At 37.5% G+C, this 19332-nt stretch overlaps 1 protein-coding gene across 10 annotated transcripts in view; it reads right to left on the bottom strand.

The window, feature by feature from the left end:
* Positions 1 to 8987: 8987 nt before the first annotated feature.
* Positions 8988 to 19332, bottom strand: part of LOC127848315 (uncharacterized) — a 97784-nt gene continuing 87439 nt past the window's right edge. For 9 of the 10 annotated variants that reach the window (XM_052380693.1, XM_052380695.1, XM_052380698.1 and 6 more), the window contains 3 exons: positions 13454 to 13543; positions 13154 to 13217; positions 8988 to 9294 (listed from right to left, as the gene is read on the bottom strand). In XM_052380693.1, the coding sequence (XP_052236653.1) occupies positions 9227 to 9294; positions 13154 to 13217; positions 13454 to 13543 (222 nt within the window). In that variant the 3' untranslated portion in view covers positions 8988 to 9226. Of the gene's footprint in view, positions 9295 to 13153; positions 13218 to 13453; positions 13544 to 13764; positions 13912 to 19332 lie in introns of those variants that run through there. The other variant, XM_052380700.1, reaches the window with a different exon arrangement.

Here is a 19332-nt window from a genome sequence, read left to right on the forward strand (position 1 = left end):
TAAATTGTTTGTTCTTTATAAGAAAGTTGATACACATAAATTGCCCCCCTCAACTGTTGTGCTCATGGTGAGCCTTTTGTCGGTCAAGAATTTTTGAAAGGTCAACATTTTTTGCCCAATCTTGTTGAAACTGTCAAAACATTTGTAAAAATAATATGCCAATATGCTTCTGAACACTCGTTCCAAGTTTCAATGAAATCCGCCAAAGCACTCGCACACAAAAAAAGCATTTTTATGCCCCTGGTAGGGTGGCATATAGCAGTTGAACTGTCAGTCTGTTTGTCCGTCTGTGTTTCTGTCGGAAAATTTTAAAATTGGCCAGAACTTTTGCAATATTGAATATAGCAACTTGACATTTGGCATGCATGTGTATCTCGTGAAGCTGCACATTTTGAGTGGTGAAAGGTCAAGGTCATGGTCATCCTTCAAGGTCAAAAGTAAAAAAATACAATCCAAGGGAAGTAATAAGCTTTAAAAGGTTGATCATTTCTAACCCTGTAAAATGATATATTGAAATTTTATTTCAAAGCAGCGCAATAGGGGGCATTGTGTTGCTGACAAATACATCTCTTGTTTCAACATACAAAGGGCCATTACTCTGTTATTAACAAATGGTGTACCATGCCATTTGGCATGCATCATCCGCTTATCCATATATATATACTTGTACAAAGTTTCAATGAAATCAGCCAATGCACTTCAAGTAGTGCAAGACCTATGTGTTTTTTACCAAAGTCAATGACACACATCAAAGGTCACACATTTGTAGAAATATTTATTATTTAGCCATTATTTTACTATGCATCAGTTGATTCTGTAATTAAACCTTCCATAATTCTTCTTAATCTTCCTTGCTGTGTGTCGTATGTAAGATTCATGTCTAGGGTTAAGGTCAAGGTTCATGACTAGGGTTAAGGTCAACGTCACACAATATACTTCATGTAAGGTCATACGATTCACATCAAGGGTCAAGATTACACAAATGCTTCATGTAAGGTTGTAATGATGGATGATTAACCTTAAAAACTTATTTATGTTATTTCCATGTATGTCATGGCAGATGTTGTGTTCACTCTGCAACACTCTGAAAATTTAGTAAATATAATCCCTTCCTGTGCTGCATTGTTGAATGAGGTTATATATCCCATTGCTGACTTGTTTAGGCCTGGTTATGCTAAATGTACCTACTTCACTTGCATTACATGTATATTAAGTTTTAACTGTCCAATTAATACACAATTTTCCATGTGAACTGGTCACACATTTTTTTTAACGATAATCATACTGTTTACACATTTGATTGATTGGTTGCCATGGTTACCATAGAAACAACAACAAAAACCAGGATTTTTGTGTTTAAATCATCTTTATAACACTTTACATTGTCGTTCAATCTTATTTCTAACAGGACATATATATATATATATATACATCCACACATCATTTGTACTTTTGTTAAGTTCGGATATTGATAATACATATTAAAGACATTTCATAATTTAGAAGACATAGTGAACAGATTCTACACCAAAAAAGGCCTGATTATGCTAAATGTACCTACTTCACTTGCATTACATGTTACATTAGTTTTAACTGTCCAATTAAAACACAATTTGCCATGTGAACTGGTCACACATTTTTTTTTTACAATAATCATACCGTTTACACATTTGATTGATTGGTTGCAATGGTTACCATAGAAACAACAACAAAAACCAGGATTTTTGTGTTTAAATCATCTTTATAACATTTTAAATTGTCGTTCAATCTTATTTCTAACAGGACATATATATATATATACATCCACATATCATTTGTACTTTTGTTGATTGAATGTTTTCGTGGAAAAGGCAAGACTTTTTAATTCACCTAAATAAATATTGAACCCTCAAAAACCCTCCTCTGTCTTAATTTTGAGTTATTGTCCTTTGTTATTTTTGTATGTTATTACTTTTCGGGGCAGTAACTCGGTATGTAAGATTTCTATTTAAGAAAATGCTCATAACAAGCAATTTCTCCTTTTGTCATGATACTACATTGTATCAATGTTAATTGATTCATGACAAATATACTATCTGCATTGTATTGTCTGCAAACCCATCACAGGTACAAATGAGTTAAAAAATAATATTGACAAAAGGCACAACCCTTCTTTTATACCTTTTCTTTTAATTCTACACCATCCATAAACAAAATTTATTTGGCGGGGGATGTCAATTAAAAAAATCTGCTTGTTTCACCTAGTTTGAACCTGGCCAAGATATCATTTTGACAATTGTTCTGACAAAGTATCATAAAAATTGCGACGCAAAATGTGGCCATTTTAGAGTTTTAACAAATTAAATGTTTACAATGAATTGACGCATGATGAACATAGCTCACCATGAGCACTTTATACATAATCTGCAGGTTTTCATTTGTGGTAAGACATTTCACAATCCATCAATATATGGCAAAAGTATGGCTGTTTATTAACAATTTTAAGGAGAAATTTGATGGTTGACCTTTAAAGGGACCTTTTCGCGTTTTGGTCAATGGACAAAATTGAAAAAATAATGTTGCTAATTTTCATTGAAGTTATATCTGTAAGAACCCGGTATTGTTAACATTAACCACACTGTAAAATATCCATTATATATCCGTCTTGTAACCATTAAAAAACTTGAAAATTATAGATCGTTACAATTAAATAATTTGGAGTTCTGGCGTTATCGTTTTTGGACACTACGCGATTTGCTTATATTAAGTATAAAATACAGCAGTCATTATATTAGCACTGATGGCAGTGTGGTTTAAATTCCAGACTTATACTCTGAAGTTTACATTTATCATTTGAAAGCATTTAATGACAAACTTCAATACTTGCCTAAATCTGTGAAAAAAGTCGCTTTAACAGTGACCTTGTCCTGAAATAGGCAGCTGGTTGTTATGCATAACTTGTCCCCTCATTAGTCTTAAAGTAGATGACATTTGTGCCATGTTATTTGTGAATCGGTCAATATAAGGCAAACCTAGGACTTCTACATGCCGCCTTCTGTGACTTCTGTTGCCACTCTAGAGGCGGCATTTATGACTCAGTCTTGATGAGATTTCAGTCAGAATGTGCATCTTGACAATATGAAGGCAATCTTTAAATCTGGGTCTCTTGTTTTATTGTATAGTTCAATACTTCAGATGTGATGAATTTAATGTTGATATAGTAATTTTCAAACATGACAATGTTTTAACAAGTTTATTCATAAATGCCACAACCTCTCAGTCTGACATGATACATGAGGAAACCTTTAGATTTGTCAATGCAAGTTACCGGTACTTCTGCCACAAACACAAACTAAAGTGCAATTTACAACGACTTGATTACAGTTATGAGTATTTATACAATGAAAAATGTTTCTCAACAAGTGAGCAATTGCATTTTATAACTACAACAAACATAAGAGGCTTAAAACCATGTACAATGCCAACTAGATGCTCCATCCAGCAGTCACCTACCAGACTGAACAATTATTTCCGTAACCATAGCAACTACAAATCTTGTCTGAAAAAAAAAAACATAGCAAGAATATTCGCCATATGGCCTGTCATCCAAATACTGAGTTTCATCAACCTATCTTACAGAAGTTTTTTCTGCAAAATCAGAGCTTACTAATATTAAGCTGTCCAAAGGCATCCACCGGAGACCCAAAGGAACTAAACTGTTATGAACAGAGGCAGTGATAGAACAACAACATACTTCTAAGGAAAACTGCCCAAACGTAGTAACCCAGTGTTTGAAATCATTTTCAATCTCTGTCATAACATAGTTTCATAAAGGTTGGCATTTGACCTCCAGAGTGTTCAAGCTTTTCTTTAATTTGACTAAGGATTCAAATGACTCAGTTGAGAAATAGGCCAAAGATTTTATTTCAACAAATCTTATAACCAAGTGTAGTGAAAATTACCTAGGAAATAAATCCGGCCTTAAGTGTTCATATTGACAGTGTACAACAGACAACATGCAATCACAAAAGTGAACCTTGAGCAAGTTGTGCTAAGGTAAGCTAAAACAAGAGCTGTGTTTGTGAAACACAATGCCCCCTACTGCGCTTTAAAGCCACACTGCAGCTATTTTAGAACAAGAGGGCCTGAAAGGCCCAAAGTCGCTCACCTGAGATAACAAGATATTATTGGGACAAATCTTCTGACCAAGTTTCATGAAGATCGGAAAATAAATGTGACTTCTAGAGTGTAAACAAGGTTTTACTATAGCCATATAAGGAATGCCCCGCCCCCTGGCAGCCATGTTTTTCAAGCAAACCTAATTATTTTCGAACTCATCCAAGATATCATTGAGACTAATTTTCTGACCAAATTTCATGAAGATTAAACAATAAATGTGCCCTCTAGAGTGTTAACAAGGTTTTACTAAAGCCATATATAGCCATATAAGGAACAAGTCGGTATATTCAATCTTTACCAAATGTCAAACTTGACCTAGATATTGTCCAGACAAACATCCTGGTCAAGTTTCATCATTATTGAACTAAAACTCTGGCATATGGAGTGTTTTTGTTTTTGTAAGATTTGACCTGGTGACCTTTATTTTGAGTTGACCCCACTAACCAAACATTGCTTACAAAAATAAATATTATGACCCAAGATTCATAAAATCTGAAACAAAATTGTGACCTCTAGAGTGCTTACAAGGATTTTGTATAAAATAATAAAAATAAATATTTGTGAATTTTAACCGTTTAAAAAAAATAAAAAATTTTTGGGGTGGGGGGTGGGGGGAGGGTTGGCGGGGTATAGTGTGAGGGTGTGGTGGTCATTTATTAGATGATCTTTAAAAAACAAACAAAAAAAAACTTTTGGGGGGGTGATTCGGGGGTGGGGGGGTTGGGGGCATGGGGGATGGTTTGGGTGGAGTCTATTGTGGTATGTTCGGTAAGAGTTGTTTTGTCAAAGTATCAATCAAATCTAAATATAAATAAAGAAGTTATGGCAATTTTAGCAAAATTTAATAATTTGACCTTGGTCAAGGTCATTCAAAGGTCAAGGTAAAATTCAACTTGCCAGGTACAGTACCCTCATGATAGCATGAAAGTATTTTAAGTTTGAAAGCAATAGCCTTGATACTTTAGAAGTAAAGTGGATCTAAACACAAAATTTAACCACATATTCAAAGTTACTAAGTCAAAAAGGGCCATAATTCTGTAAAAATGACAACCAGAGTTATGCAACTTGTCCTTTACTGTCCCCCTATGATAGTTTGTGAGTGTTCCAAGTATGAAAGCAATATCTATGATACTTTAGGGGTAAAGTGGACCAAAACACAAAACTTAACCAAATTTTCAATTTTCTAAGTATAAAGGGCCCATAATTCCGTAAATGCCAGTCAGAGTTACATAACTTTGCCTGCACAGTCCCCTTATGATAGTTAGTAAGTGTTGCAAGTTTAAAAGCATAAGCTTTGATACTTTAGGAATAGTCTACCTTAACACAAAACTTAACCAAATTTTCAATTTTCTAAGTATTAAAAGGGCACATAATTCTGTCAAAATGCCAGTCAGAGTTACATAACTTTGCCTGCACAGTCCCCTTATGATAGTAAGTGATGCAAGTATGAAAGCAATAGCTTTGATACTTAAGGAATAAAATGGACCTAAACACAAAACTTAACCAAAATTTTCAATTTTCTAAGTATAAAAAGGGCAAATAATTCTGTCAAAATGCACGCCAGAGTTATCTAACTTTGCCTGCCCAGTCCCCTCATGATAGTAAGTAAGTGTACCAATTTGAATGCAATAGCTTTGATACTTTCTGAGAAAAGTGGACCTAAACGCAAAACTTAACCGGACGCCGATGCCAAGGTGATGACAATAGCTCATAATTTTTTTTCAAAAAATAGATGAGCTAAAAACCAATCTGTGTACCAAGTTTCATGATGATTGGGCAAAAATTGTGACTTATAGTGTTCACAAGCTTTTTTTACAATGTAAAAATATAAGAAAACTACCCCCCCCCCCCCCGGCAGCCATGTTATTCAACTGACCGGAACCATTTTTGAACTCCACTCTCATATCAAGGAAACAAATGTTCTGACCAAATTTCATGAAAATTGGGCCAAAAATGTGACTTCTAGAGTGTTCACATGTTTTCACTATATACATATAGAGAACAATGCCCCGCCCACTGGCGGCTATGTTTTTTCACCGATCTTGACCATTTTCGAACTCGTCCGAGAAATCAATAAAACCAATGTTTTGACCAACTTTCATGATGATTCGGCAAAAATTGTGACTTCTAGAATGTTTACAAGGTTTCTCTATAGCCAAATAAGGAAAACTGCCCGGCCCACTGGCGGCCATGTTTTTCAATGGACCGGAACCACTTTTGAACTCAACCAACATATCATTAAGACAAACATTTTGACAAAGTTACATGGAGATTGGGATTGAAATAAAACTTCTACAGTGTTTACAAGTTTTTTCTTTTTTTGACCGAGTGACCTAGTTTTTGACCCACCACGACCCAGTTTCGAACTCGACCATGATTTCATTGGGACGAAGCTTCTGACCAAGTTTCATGAAGATCGGACAATAAATGTGGCCTCTAGAGTGTTTACGAACGAATGTAGACGGACGGACAGACAACGGACGAAGAGCGGTCACAAAAGCTCACCTAAGCAATCAGGTGACCTAAAAAAATGACCTTTGACCTTGAAGGATGACATTGACCTTTCACCACTCAAAATGTGCATCTCCATGAGATAAACATGCATGCCAAATATCAAGTTGCTATCTTCAATATTGCAAAAGGTATGACCAAGGTTAAAGTTTTCGGACACACACATACAATGACAGACAGACAAGCCAAAAGCAATAAACCCCTATCATTTAATCCGGGGGAATACAAAACATACATTTGAAAGACAAAAATCAATACAAACTTTTCATATACATATAACATGTTTATTTTGATACCTTTACATGTAATCGTTATTTTTTTAAGTAGAAATTTGGTACATAAATTGATCACAGGGTGTGCATTTCCTTAACATTCTTCTATGTAAGCAAATCTGTTGCAGTAATAAAATCCTACATTTCTGGTACTAAAAAGGTTGGGCATACTAGTAGTTCATATTGCCCGTAATTAATATGCAAATTAGCTTTATTGCATTAGATACCCAATTCTTATTCTTCGAGTAATTCTGGAAACTGTTTCCCCGAGTAGAACCAGTAATTGATATAGGAAGACAAGATGTTGAGAATGCTCCCGGTGTGCGGGTCAAAGCAGGGACCTCTTTCTCCATTATTCAAATGCAAAACTTAAACCACTTTAAATGTATACATACAAGTTAATGATAGTACATGTACTTTGTTTCATACATGTATATTTAAGTCTGATGTACTTCTAAAGCTGAAACACACTTCATGACAATTTAATGCACTTTCTTAGTATTTAGACTTTCAAATTAATCATAAAAGAAACAGCCACTTGATAGTACATGTACATTCAGTATTTTTTAATGTAAGCACTTTTTGGGGACTGAAAAACTTATACGTTTATAAGCATCTACAAATGGTAATCTGATTGTAAAGTCTTTTCATGAATTACTGTATTGGTGGCAACAAATACTTTTATTTGATTTTTTTATACAGATGCACGAGGAATTCAAATAAGAAATGAAGTCATGGATTCTCAATGTAAAAAATCAATTTATTTCCCTTCCATTTTAAATCCATGACATACAAACTTCTAAACGTGGGAGCCCAAAATAATGACAAGAACAAAATCACATAGCTTGCCTTTTTTCAGGCAATAACAGTGGCATAAAATATACAAATATATTTTTTTAATATATATATTTATGACTAGCTTAGGAACCAAACATAACCAACATCAACAACCAATGAAATACTGCATTTTTTATCACAATTAAATTTGCATATACATACTACATTTTGTACTTTATTTTATGCATTAATTTGGCATATGTATTTTAGTCATCATATTGGAAATGTTTCAGACACACAAGTAGTGAAAGACTATAGTACATGTTTCTAAACAAAGAGTTTTCAAGCACAAATGGTTTACTCCAAGTTCGTAACAATTAAAACTACTTTTTTAATAATATTTTACACATGCACAGATATTTATCTTACGCAAGTATCTCAAAAACGAACATTTTTTTAGAAAGGACATACGCTTTCGCTTTGGGTAAACACTTGAAATTAATTTTCTTAAAGAAGTGATAAAATAAATAGTTTCATGAGCGCTTGCAATTGAAGTTGTTTCATTACAGATAACAATAGTTCATAGTGTTACACATTTTTTGTTTTCAATGCTTTTATTGTTTTCATATTTACTTTTGAGATGTTTTATATAATGCACTTTTTTTAATCAATGCTTAGTGATTGGGTTAAGATACCATTATTTCAGCACCATGTTGGATTGCCACCGTGGATTTCATAATTTATAACAAGGGTCTGTTTCTGGCTTAACCAATAGACAGAATGAATGCATAATCTACAGTAATCTTCACAGTGCAGTACCTATCTGTTAAGACAACAAAGAAGCACGGTCAAAAAGTGGAAACTCAGACAGGGTGGATGAATTCAAATAAACTTTAAAAAATATTAACCTGTCATAGACGTACTATGGAAGAGTGTTCTGAACAGGATTAAGTATTCATAGTTTTCCTCTCTTTTTTATGTCTAAAAACTGAACTGAAAAGCTGACCTGAAAAAACCTATGTTGTACTCAGATAAGCATAAATTGAAAATACTCTCGATTTTAAAATAATGTTTGCTCAACTATGACTGGCAGGTTTAATAAGCACCCTTCACTTAATGTCATCTGGGCCTAATACGACTGAGAAGGCCAAAGTAGTGTGGTTGAAGGAGGTGGGGCATTTTAAAGGCTATTGAATTGATATAAGGAAGTTTTTCTCAGATCATTTTCAATATTTTATCACTTATAACAAAATGCTTTATCTTGTGACAAATATTTACAAAATGCTTTATTTGTGACAAATATTTATACATTGTATAATAAATTGTACAACATACATAATGGAAGTATATGGATATTAAATTCGTTTAAGCTGTAATGTTTTCTTTTACAAAATAGCCAATGAAAATACGTCACATTTCCCACATTGGCTCACTGAAAAATATGAGCTTCAAGTGTTTGTAGGGCTGCACAGTTCGGGTCCCATTCACCCTTCCTGTACGGGTGGTTTTCACACTTTCATTTTCTTCTTTGGAGGCTGCATGTCCGGCACTCCTATCACTTTGTCATCAGTGAAGCCTGCAACCAGAAAAACTTAACAGGTGAAAAATTGCCTTGGCTGGCATTAATAAAGCTACTTATGGACATTCTAAGTTGTGATGCCCCAAAAATATATATTTGGACACGCACAAATCCACCTACATGCCAAATATGAAAGCGATTGGTTAAGTATTGAGGGCACTATGAGCAACTATATGCTCCATCGAAAATATTTTCGGGGAGCATAAAAATGCAGGTGTCAAAAAATTTAGAGACACTCTAAAAATATTGTATTGTCGATCAGATACATTTTTGCAATATTTATAACCTCTATTGTATTTATGACAAATATCCCGTGCTTGTAAAATACCACGCCTTATAGTTTAAATTACTTATTTTATTATATATTAGGATTTGTTTACAAATAATTTTACATGCTCTATTTTTGTACCAAAATTTACTCCAAGGGTCTTTTTTTTACAAACTGGTTCAAAGATGAGCATCTGATTTTCCAATGCTCTATTATGAATCTGCAATCAATGCGATAAAATTAAAATTTGAAATCTTTTGTTTGGTCATCAGACATTGTCTCAAACCTTCAATTGTTTATATAACAATCAGGGATGCATTACGTTTTGCATTGTTTAGAATTTGTCAGTTATCTTTCTGGGGGTGAAGGCTTGTTATATTAATTACGCAAATGCAATTTCCCTAAGACATTCATCTGCCAGGTTTTAAGACCTTAATCCGGTCATAAAAATGCATGCTGACACCAGATAAGAGAAAACAAATCTGGTTAAATAGCACTTTAAAATGTATTGTCTGAAAATTAAGAGTAATAAATTATTGACGAAATAGAGCATGTCGGAAAAATTAGAGTAACAAAAAATATTTATTTTAGCCCAAAATGAGGGTGTCCAAAAATTTATAGTGTCTGAAAACTTAAGAGTCATTATGGTATTCAGCTGCTAAAGTTTGAATAAAATTCACAGTTAAAGAGGAGTTCAGTACATCAAATTATGGAGACTATATGTGAAAAAACAAACAATGGGCCATAATTTTGCCTGATTGCATCCAATATTCCTTCTTTAGCTATCATATACAAATTAAGGTTAATTATCTGTGAAAGTTTGAGAGAAATCCAACAATCAATGAAAGAGATGAAAAAGAAATGTGCCTGAACTTTTCATTTAAACAAAAAATTCCATATAAACAGAAAGTGTTTTCCCTTATTAGCCTGTGTGGACTGCACAGGCTACTCTAGGACAACATTTTTTCCCAGTTGTCCCAGAAGGAGTTTCATTGTTGAATATTGACAGAAGTATCCCAACTGTGGGCCCCCCTACCTTTAGCCTCCTCTCCTCCCAAGCAGCCCTCTGTATCTAACCCATAACTTTAGCCTTCCTCTCCTCCTCAGCAGCCCTCTGTATCTCAACTGTACCTTTAGCCTCCTCTCCTCCTAAGCAGCCCTCAGTATCTCACCTGTACCTTTAGCCTTCCTCTCCTCCTCAGCAGCCCTCTGTATCTCACCCCTACCTTTAGCCTTCCTCTCCTCAGCAACCCTCTGTATCTCAACTGTACCTTTAGCCTTCCTCTCCTCCTAAGCAGCCCTCAGTATCTCATCCATACCTTTAGCCTTCCTTTCCTCCTCACCAGCCCTCTGTATCTCACCCTTACCTTTAGCCTTCCTCTCCTCCTCAGCAGCCCTCTGTATCTCACCCCTACCTTTAGCCTTCCCCTCCTCGTCAGCAGCCCTCTGAATCTCATCCCTACCTTAAGCCTTCCTCTCCTCCTCAGCAGCCCTCTGTATCTCACCTGTACCTTTAGCCTTCTTCTCCTCAGCAGCAGCCCTCTGTATGTCACCCCTACCATTAGCCTTCCACTCCTCTTCAGCAGCCCTCTGGATCTCACCCCTACCTTTAGACTTCCTCTCCTCCTCAGCAGCCCTCTGTATCTTAACCCTACCTTTAGCCTTCCTCCACATCAGCAGCCCTCTGAATCTCATCCCTACCTTTAGCCTCCTCTCCACCCATAACTTTAGCCTTCCTCTCCTCCTCAGCAGCACTCTGTATCTCACCTGTACCTTTAGCCTCCCTCTCTTCCTCAGCAGCCCTCTGATTCGCATCCATACCTTTTGCCTCCTCTCCACTTCAGCAGCCCTCTGTATCTCACCTGTACCTTTAGCCTTCCTCTCCTCCTCAGCAGCAGCCCTCTGTATCTCAGCCATACCTTTAGCCTTCCTCTCCACCTCAGCAGCCCTCTGTATCTCACCTGTACCATAAGCCTCCTCTCCTCCTCAGCAGCCCTCTGTATCTCACCTGTACCATAAGCCTCCTCTCCTCCTCAGCAGCCCTCTGTATCTCACCTGTACCATAAGCCTCCTCTCCTCCTCAGCAGCCCTCTGTATCTCACCCCTTTCTTTAGCCTTCCTCTCCTCCTCAGCAGCCCTCTGAATCTCACCCCTACCTCTAGCCTTCCTCTCCTCACCAGACCTCTGTTTCTCACCTGTACATTTAGCCTCCTTTCCTCCTAAGCAGCCCTCAGTATCTCGACCCTAACTTTAGCCTTCCTCTCCTCCTCAGCAGCCCTATGTATCTCACCCCTACATTTAGCCTTCCTCTCCTCCTCATCAGCCCTCTGTATATCACCCATACATTTAGCCTTCATCTCCTCATCAGCAGCCCTTTGTAACTCACCCCTACCTTTAGCCGTCCTCTCCTCAGCAGCCCTCTGTATCTCACCCCTACCTTTAGCCTTCCTCTCCTCAGCAGCCCTCTGTATCTCACCTGTACCTTTAGCCTCCTCTCGTCCTAAGCAGCCCTCAGTATCTCACCACTAACTTTAGCCTTCCTCTCCTCCTCAGCAGCCCTCTGTATCTCACCCCTACCTTTAGCCTTCCTCTCCTCAGCAGCCCTCTGTATCTCACCCCTATCTTTAGCTTTCCTCTCCTCCTCAGCAGCCCTCTGAATATCACCTGTACCTTTAGCCTTCCTCTCCTCAGCAGCCCTCTGTATCTCACCTGTACCTTAAGCCTTCCTCTCCTCCTCAGCAACCCTCTGAATCTCACATGTACCTTTAGCCTTCCTCTCCTCAGCAGCCCTCTGTATCTCACCTGTAGCTTTAGCCTTCATCTCCTCCTCAGCAGCCCTCTGTATCTCATCCCTACTTTTATCCTTCCTCTCCTCCTCAGCAGAGCTCTGTATCTCACCCCTACCACTAGCCTTCTTCTCCACCTCAGCAGCCCTCTGTATCTCACCCCATACCTTTAGCCTTTCTCTCCTCCTCAGCAACCCTCTGTATCTCACCCCTACATTTAGCCTTCCTCTCCACCTCAGCAGCCCTCTGTATCTCACCCCTATCTTTAGCCTTCCTCTCCTCCTCAGCAGAGCTCTGTATCTCACCCCTACCTTTAGCCTTCCTCTCCTCCTCAGCAACCCTCTGTTTCTCACCTGTACCTTTAGCCTTCCTCTCCTCCTCAGCAACCCCCTGAATCTCACATGTACCTTTAGCCTTCATCTCCTCATCAGCAGCCCTCTGTATCTCACCCCTACCTTTAGCCTTCCTCTCCTCCTCAGCAGCAGCCCTCTGTATCTCACCCCTACCTTTAGCCTTCCTTTCCTCATCAGCAGCAGCCCTCTGTATCTCACCCCTACCTTTAGCCTCATCTCCTCCTCAGCAGCACTCTGTATCTCACCCCTACCTTTAGCCTTTATCTCATCAGCAGCAGCCCTCTGAATCTCACCTGTACCTTTAGCCTTCCTCTCCTCCTCAGCAGCAGCCCTCTGAATCTAACCCATACCTTTAGCCTTCCTCTCCACCTCAGCAGCCCTCTGTATCTCTCCCCTACCTTTATCATTCCCCTCCTCCTCAGCAGCAGCCCTCTGTATCTAACCCCTACCTTTAGCCTTCCTCTCCTCCTCAGCAGCCCTCTGTATCTCAGCCACAGCTCGATTGTCATCCTCCTACAATACATGGCAGCAAATATAAATGTCTAATCATTGATTATCTGCCATCCGACCATTTAGCCTCGCATAATTGTGAATCGACAGAAGGTTACACTAGTATTTGTCACAATAAACATGAAAACTAGCACTAGAGACCACATTGAAATGTTTAGGACTATGACATAGTGTCTTAGTTGTAAAGGAGGCATAACTTTGTAGGTTTTAAAAGCAGGATGATACAACAATATACATACTTCAGGGTTGGTCCACAAACTGCAGGCCTTGCAACTTGTACAGGCACAGCCAGGATCTCGGGGATGCTGACAGAAGTGCTTGTAGTTGATCTGTTCAACAGATACATTGGCATGTAACATAGTGCTTGTAGCTAATCTGTTAAAGGAATACATTGGCATGTTACAGAGTGCTTGTAGTTGATCTGTTAAAGGAATACATTGGCATGTTACAGAGAGCTTGTAGTTGATCTGTTTAACAGATAAATTGACATGTAACAGAGTGCCTGTAGTTATTCTGTTCAAGGAATACATTGGCATATTACAGAGTGTTTGTGGTTGATCTGTTTAAGGAATACATTGGCATGTTACAGAGTGCTTGTAAATGATCTGTTTAAGTAATACATAGGCATGTAACAGAGTTCTTATAGTTGATTTGTTCAACAGATATATTGGCATGTAACATAGTGCTTGTAGTTGATCTATTCAACTGATACATTGGCATGCAACAGAGTGCTTGTTGTTAATCTGTTCTACAGATACATTGTCAAGTAACAGAATGCTTGTTGTTAATCTGTTCAAGGAATACATTGGCATGTAACAAAGTGCTTGTGGTTGATCTGTTCAACACATACATTGGCATGTAACAGAGTGTTTGTAAATGATCTGTTCAACACATACATTGGCATGTAATAAAGTTCTTGTGGTTGATCTGTTCAAACCATTCATTGGCATGTTACATAGTGCTTGTCTTTGATCTGTTTAAGGAATACATTGGCATGTTACATAGTGCTTGTAGTTGATCTGTTTTACAGATACATTGGCATGCAACAGAGTGCCTGTAGTTAATATGTTCAAGGAATACATTGACATGTAACATAGTGCTTGTAGTTGATCTGTTTAACAGATACACTGGCGTGCAACAGAGTGCCTGTAGTTATTCCGTTCAAGGAATACATTGGCATATTACAGAGTGTTTGTGGTTGATCTGTTCAAGGAATACATTGGCATGTTACAGAGTGCTTGTAAATGATCTGTTTAAGTAATACATTTCATGTAACAGAGTTCTTGTAGTTGATTTGTTCAACAGATACATTTGCATGTAACATAGTGCTTGTAGTTGATTTGTTCAACAGACACATTGGCGTGTAACATATTGCTTGTTGTTGATCTGTTTAAGGAATACATTGGCAAGTAACAGAATGCTTGTTGTAAATCTGTTTAAGGAATACATTGGCATGTAACACAGTGCTTGAGGTTGATCTGTTCAACAGATACATTGGCATGTAACAGAGTGCTTGTAGTTGATCTGTACAAGGAATACATTTGCATGCTACAGAGTGATTGTGGTTGATCTGTTAAAGAGATAAATTGGCATGTAACAATGGGCTTGTAGTTGATCTGTTCAAGGAAAATATTGAAATGTAACAGAGTGCTTGTGGTTGCTCTGTTCAACAGATACATTGGCATGTAACTGAGTGCTTGTAGTTGATCTGTTCAAGGAATCAGGGGTGTCAATTGGCCAAAATCTAAAATCCTGAAAATAAGCCTAGCATATGGGGGGCCAGTGCCAAAAGAGGGTTAATAATTCATTTAATTATGTTAACTGTGCAATGTGTCAAATTAAATAATTTTTGTTTTAAATGACATTTTGTGAAAAAAATCTTTAATATCAAAACAAAAATCCTCTTATTTATATCAACATCAAAAGCAGTTTTTGAGGGCCTAAATCCTGAATTCAGGAATAATCCTGAATTTTGACACCCCTGAGGAATACATTGACATAACACAGAGTGCTTGTAGTTGATCTGTTCAAGGAATACATTGGCATGTAACAGAGTGCTTGTAGTTGATTTATTCAACAGATACATTTGCATGTAACAGAATGCTTGTAGTTGATCTGTTCCAGGAATATATTGGCATGTAACATAGTACTTGTAGTTGTTCTGTTCAAGGAATGCATTGGCATGTTACAGAGTGCTTGTAGTTGATCTGTTCAAGGAATACATTGGCTTGTAACAGAGTTCTTGTAGTTGATTTGTTCAACAGATACATTGGCATGTAACATAGTGCTTGTAGTTGATCTGTTCAACAGATACATTGGCATGTAACAGAGTTCTTGTAGTTGATTTGTTCAAGGAATACATTGGCATGTAACATAGTGCTTGTAGTTGATCTGTTCAACAGATACATTGGCATGTAACAGAATGCTTGTAGTTGATAAGTTCAATAAATACATCGGCATGTAACCAAGTTCTTGTAGTTGAAGGAAAATATTGAAATGTAACAGAGTGCTTGTAGTTGATCTATTAAAGGAATACATTGGCATGTTACAAAGTGCTTGTGGTTGATCTGTTCAACAGATATATTGGTATGAAACAGAATTCTTGTAGTTGATTTGTTCAACAGATACATTGGCATGTTACAGAGAGCTTGCAGTTGATCTGTTCAAGGAATACATAGGCATGTAACACAGTGCTTGAAGTTGATCTGTTCAAGGAATTCATTGGCATGTTATAGAGTGCTTGTGGTTGATCTGTTCAACAGATACATTGGCATGTAACAGAGTGCTTGTAGTTGATCTGTTCAAGGAAAATATTGAAATGTAACAGAGTGCTTGATCTGTTCAACAGATACATTGGCATGTAACAGAGTGCTTGTAGTTGATCTGTTCAACAGATACATTGGCATGTAACGTAGTGCTTGTAGTTGATTTGTTCAAGGAATACATTGTCATGTAACAGAGTGCTTGTAGGTGATTTATTCAACAGATACATTGGCATGTTGAGGTGATTTATTCAACAGATACATTGGCATGTAACAGAATGCTTGTAGTTGATCGGTTCAAGGAATACATTGGCATGTAACATAGTGCTTGTAGTTGATCTGTTCAAGGAATACATTGGCATGTTACAGAGTGGTTGTAGTTGATCTTTTCAAGGAATACATTGACATGTAACACAGTGCTTGTAGTTGATCTGTTCAATGGATAAGTTGGCATGTTACAGAGCAATGCTGTGCAAAACTGTACTATGTAATTTGAAAGAATACAAGAGAAATTTAAAAGGCTGATATTTCACACGAATCAGGTCCCAGTTTTCATAAAGTATTGAATGGAATTCACTTTCGCTGATTGTGCACAGGAAACATTATATGGGTGCAAAAAATACAAGAAAAGTGTGCATGATTGACTATACCTCTTTCACTACTTTGTAAAACTATAATGAGTTTAATGTTGTATTGGTCAAGTTTGGTTTCATTGAGTCAGAGTGCTGCAGTAATCATTTTAAGACATGAAAATTTCATTGATAGGGCGGTATTAGATTAATTTTATTTATAAACTTGATCTTGTATCAGTAGTAATAATCCTCCCTTATGAAAAAAATTCACATCAACAAAATGCTGTATTATATAAATGCAAATGCCCCTAGTGGAAGCACATTTCAATAAGTCTAAGTCTACTTATAGGTCATTGTCAGCGTCAAAATATTCAAGATATCAGACAAAACAGGACATTTGGGTAAATCAAGAATTTCGACCTACTGAAATAGTTTCCGACCAAAACAAGACACCGTCGGAGACGGGTGATGCTCCCCAATGTTGTTTTTTTGTCACAATATTGCACTACCGGTATATATTCAGATAAAAGGAAACGTCTTGAGGGGCATAACTTTGGACAAAATAATACGATGGATGGTTTAGCAACTTAAAAATTTCAAAGGGCCATAACTCTCAAAATAAATCATTTAACCAGAACCCACAAATAACATGCGCATCTCCTCAAGGTATTTAAGCTTCCCATAAAGCTTAATTGAATTCCAGTCAGTAGTTGGGGGGACAAGAATTGCACTATATGTACAGTTTATAGAAAATTTCAAAGGGCCATAACTCTGTGAACAAGGGCTGTTTGTAAAACATGCATGCCCCCCATATGGGCTGTCCGTTGTAGTGGCAGCCATTGTGTGAATACGTTTTTTGTCACTGTGACCTTGACCTTTGACCTAGTGACCTGAAAATCAATAGGGGTCATCTGTGAGTCACGATCAATGTACCTATGAAGTGTCATGATCCTAGGCAAAAGCGTTCTTGAGTTATCATCCGAAAATCATTTTACTATTTCTGGTCACCGTGACCTTGACCTTGTGACCTCAAAATCAATAGGGGTCATCTGCGAGTCATGATCAATCTACCTGTGAAGTTTCATGATCCTAGGCATTTGCGTTCTTGAGTTATCATCCGAAAACCATTTTACTATTTCGGGTCAAAGTGACCTTGACCTTTGACCTAGTGACCTCAAAATCATTAGGGGCCATCTGCGAGTCATGATCAATCTACCCATGAAGTTTCATGATCCTAGGCATATGCATTCTTGAGTTATCATCCGGAAATCATTTTACTATTTCCGGTCACCGTGACCTTGACCTTTGACCTAGTGACCTCAAAATCAATAGGGGTCATCTGCGAGTCATGATCAATCTACCCATGAAGTTTCATGATCCTAGGCGTATGCGTTCTTGAGTTATCATTCAAAAACCATTTTACTATTTCGGGTCACCGTGACCTTGACCTTTGACCTAGTGACCTCAAAATCAATAGGGGTCATCTGTGAGTCATGATCAATGTACCTATGAAGTTTCATGATCCTAGGCCCAAGCGTTCTTGAGTTATCGTCTGACAACCACCTGGTGGACGGACCGACAGACCGACATACCGACCGACATGAGCAAAGCAATATACCCCCTCTTCTTCGAAGGGGGGCATAAAAATCATCCGACCAGAACCTGCTGATAATATGCACATCTCCTCTTGGTAGTGAATCTTCCTTTAAAGTTTAATTGAATTCCGGTCATTAATTGCTGAGAAATAGCCCGGACAAAAATTGTGCAGGGACGGACAAACGAACGGACAGACGAATCAGCCACTATATGCTCCCCCCAAATATTTTGGGGGAGCCAGGGGTGGCGAAATCTCAAAAAACTATACTTGTCCACGGACAACCATTTAGGAAATTTAACTTGTCCGTTGCTGAACTACACTTGTCCGTTAATGTTTATATAAATTATAAACGCATTTATTGATTAATGTAAAACAATGTGGAATATACCAAAATGAGTATGATTTGCTAGTTTTGTTTATAGTTGTATTTCAATAGTACATTCATTATAGCAGTATATTATAAACAATATAAAGACTTTCTAAAACTTTTAATCTTGCAAAGCTAGTGTTATTAAAACATGTGTTGAACATAAGTACATCGTAATCTTAACAAATTAAACTAGTCCAATATGTCGACCTCATCAGACTGAGGCTCTGCGCCACTACTGGTAGCAATTTGATTATCATCAACTGGTAACCATTGAAAATCTGTGAGCCAAGTTTCTTGAAAAGTTCTGGTGCGTTTACTTAGATTATATTTTTTATCATAATCTTTCTTAGTTTTCTTAGAGGTGGATTTTCACCATTAAAGTGGTCTTAAATAACAAGGTAGACCGTGTTTTGATTATCTTACTTTGATACTTTTTATTTCCGTCTGATTGAAAAAATAAAGAAACCAGTCTGTACACTGTCTAACAGTCGGGCCAAATTTAAAAAATGCGGCATGCTCCTGGTCTCTTATAGAACAAGAGCACCGCCTTGCGGGTGCAGACCGCTCATCTATTTTCTTTTTAAAGGTGAAGGGACTCTCATTTTCAATCACAAAGGAGGAAGGGGTGGAGTGCAGAGGGGTGTATAGTGTGTGGGTGTGGACATTTATTACATTATCTTCCAAAAATGAAAAAAAAAATAATTCGGAGGGGGGGGGGGGGGGGGGGGCGGGGGGGGGATTCTTGGGTGCGATGGTTGGACGGTATTTCAGACATAAAATAATAAAAATAAATATTGTTTTTTTTTAACCGTTTAAA

This window comes from Dreissena polymorpha, chromosome 10 (assembly GCF_020536995.1).
Source record: "Dreissena polymorpha isolate Duluth1 chromosome 10, UMN_Dpol_1.0, whole genome shotgun sequence".
Lineage (NCBI taxonomy): Eukaryota > Metazoa > Mollusca > Bivalvia > Myida > Dreissenidae > Dreissena > Dreissena polymorpha.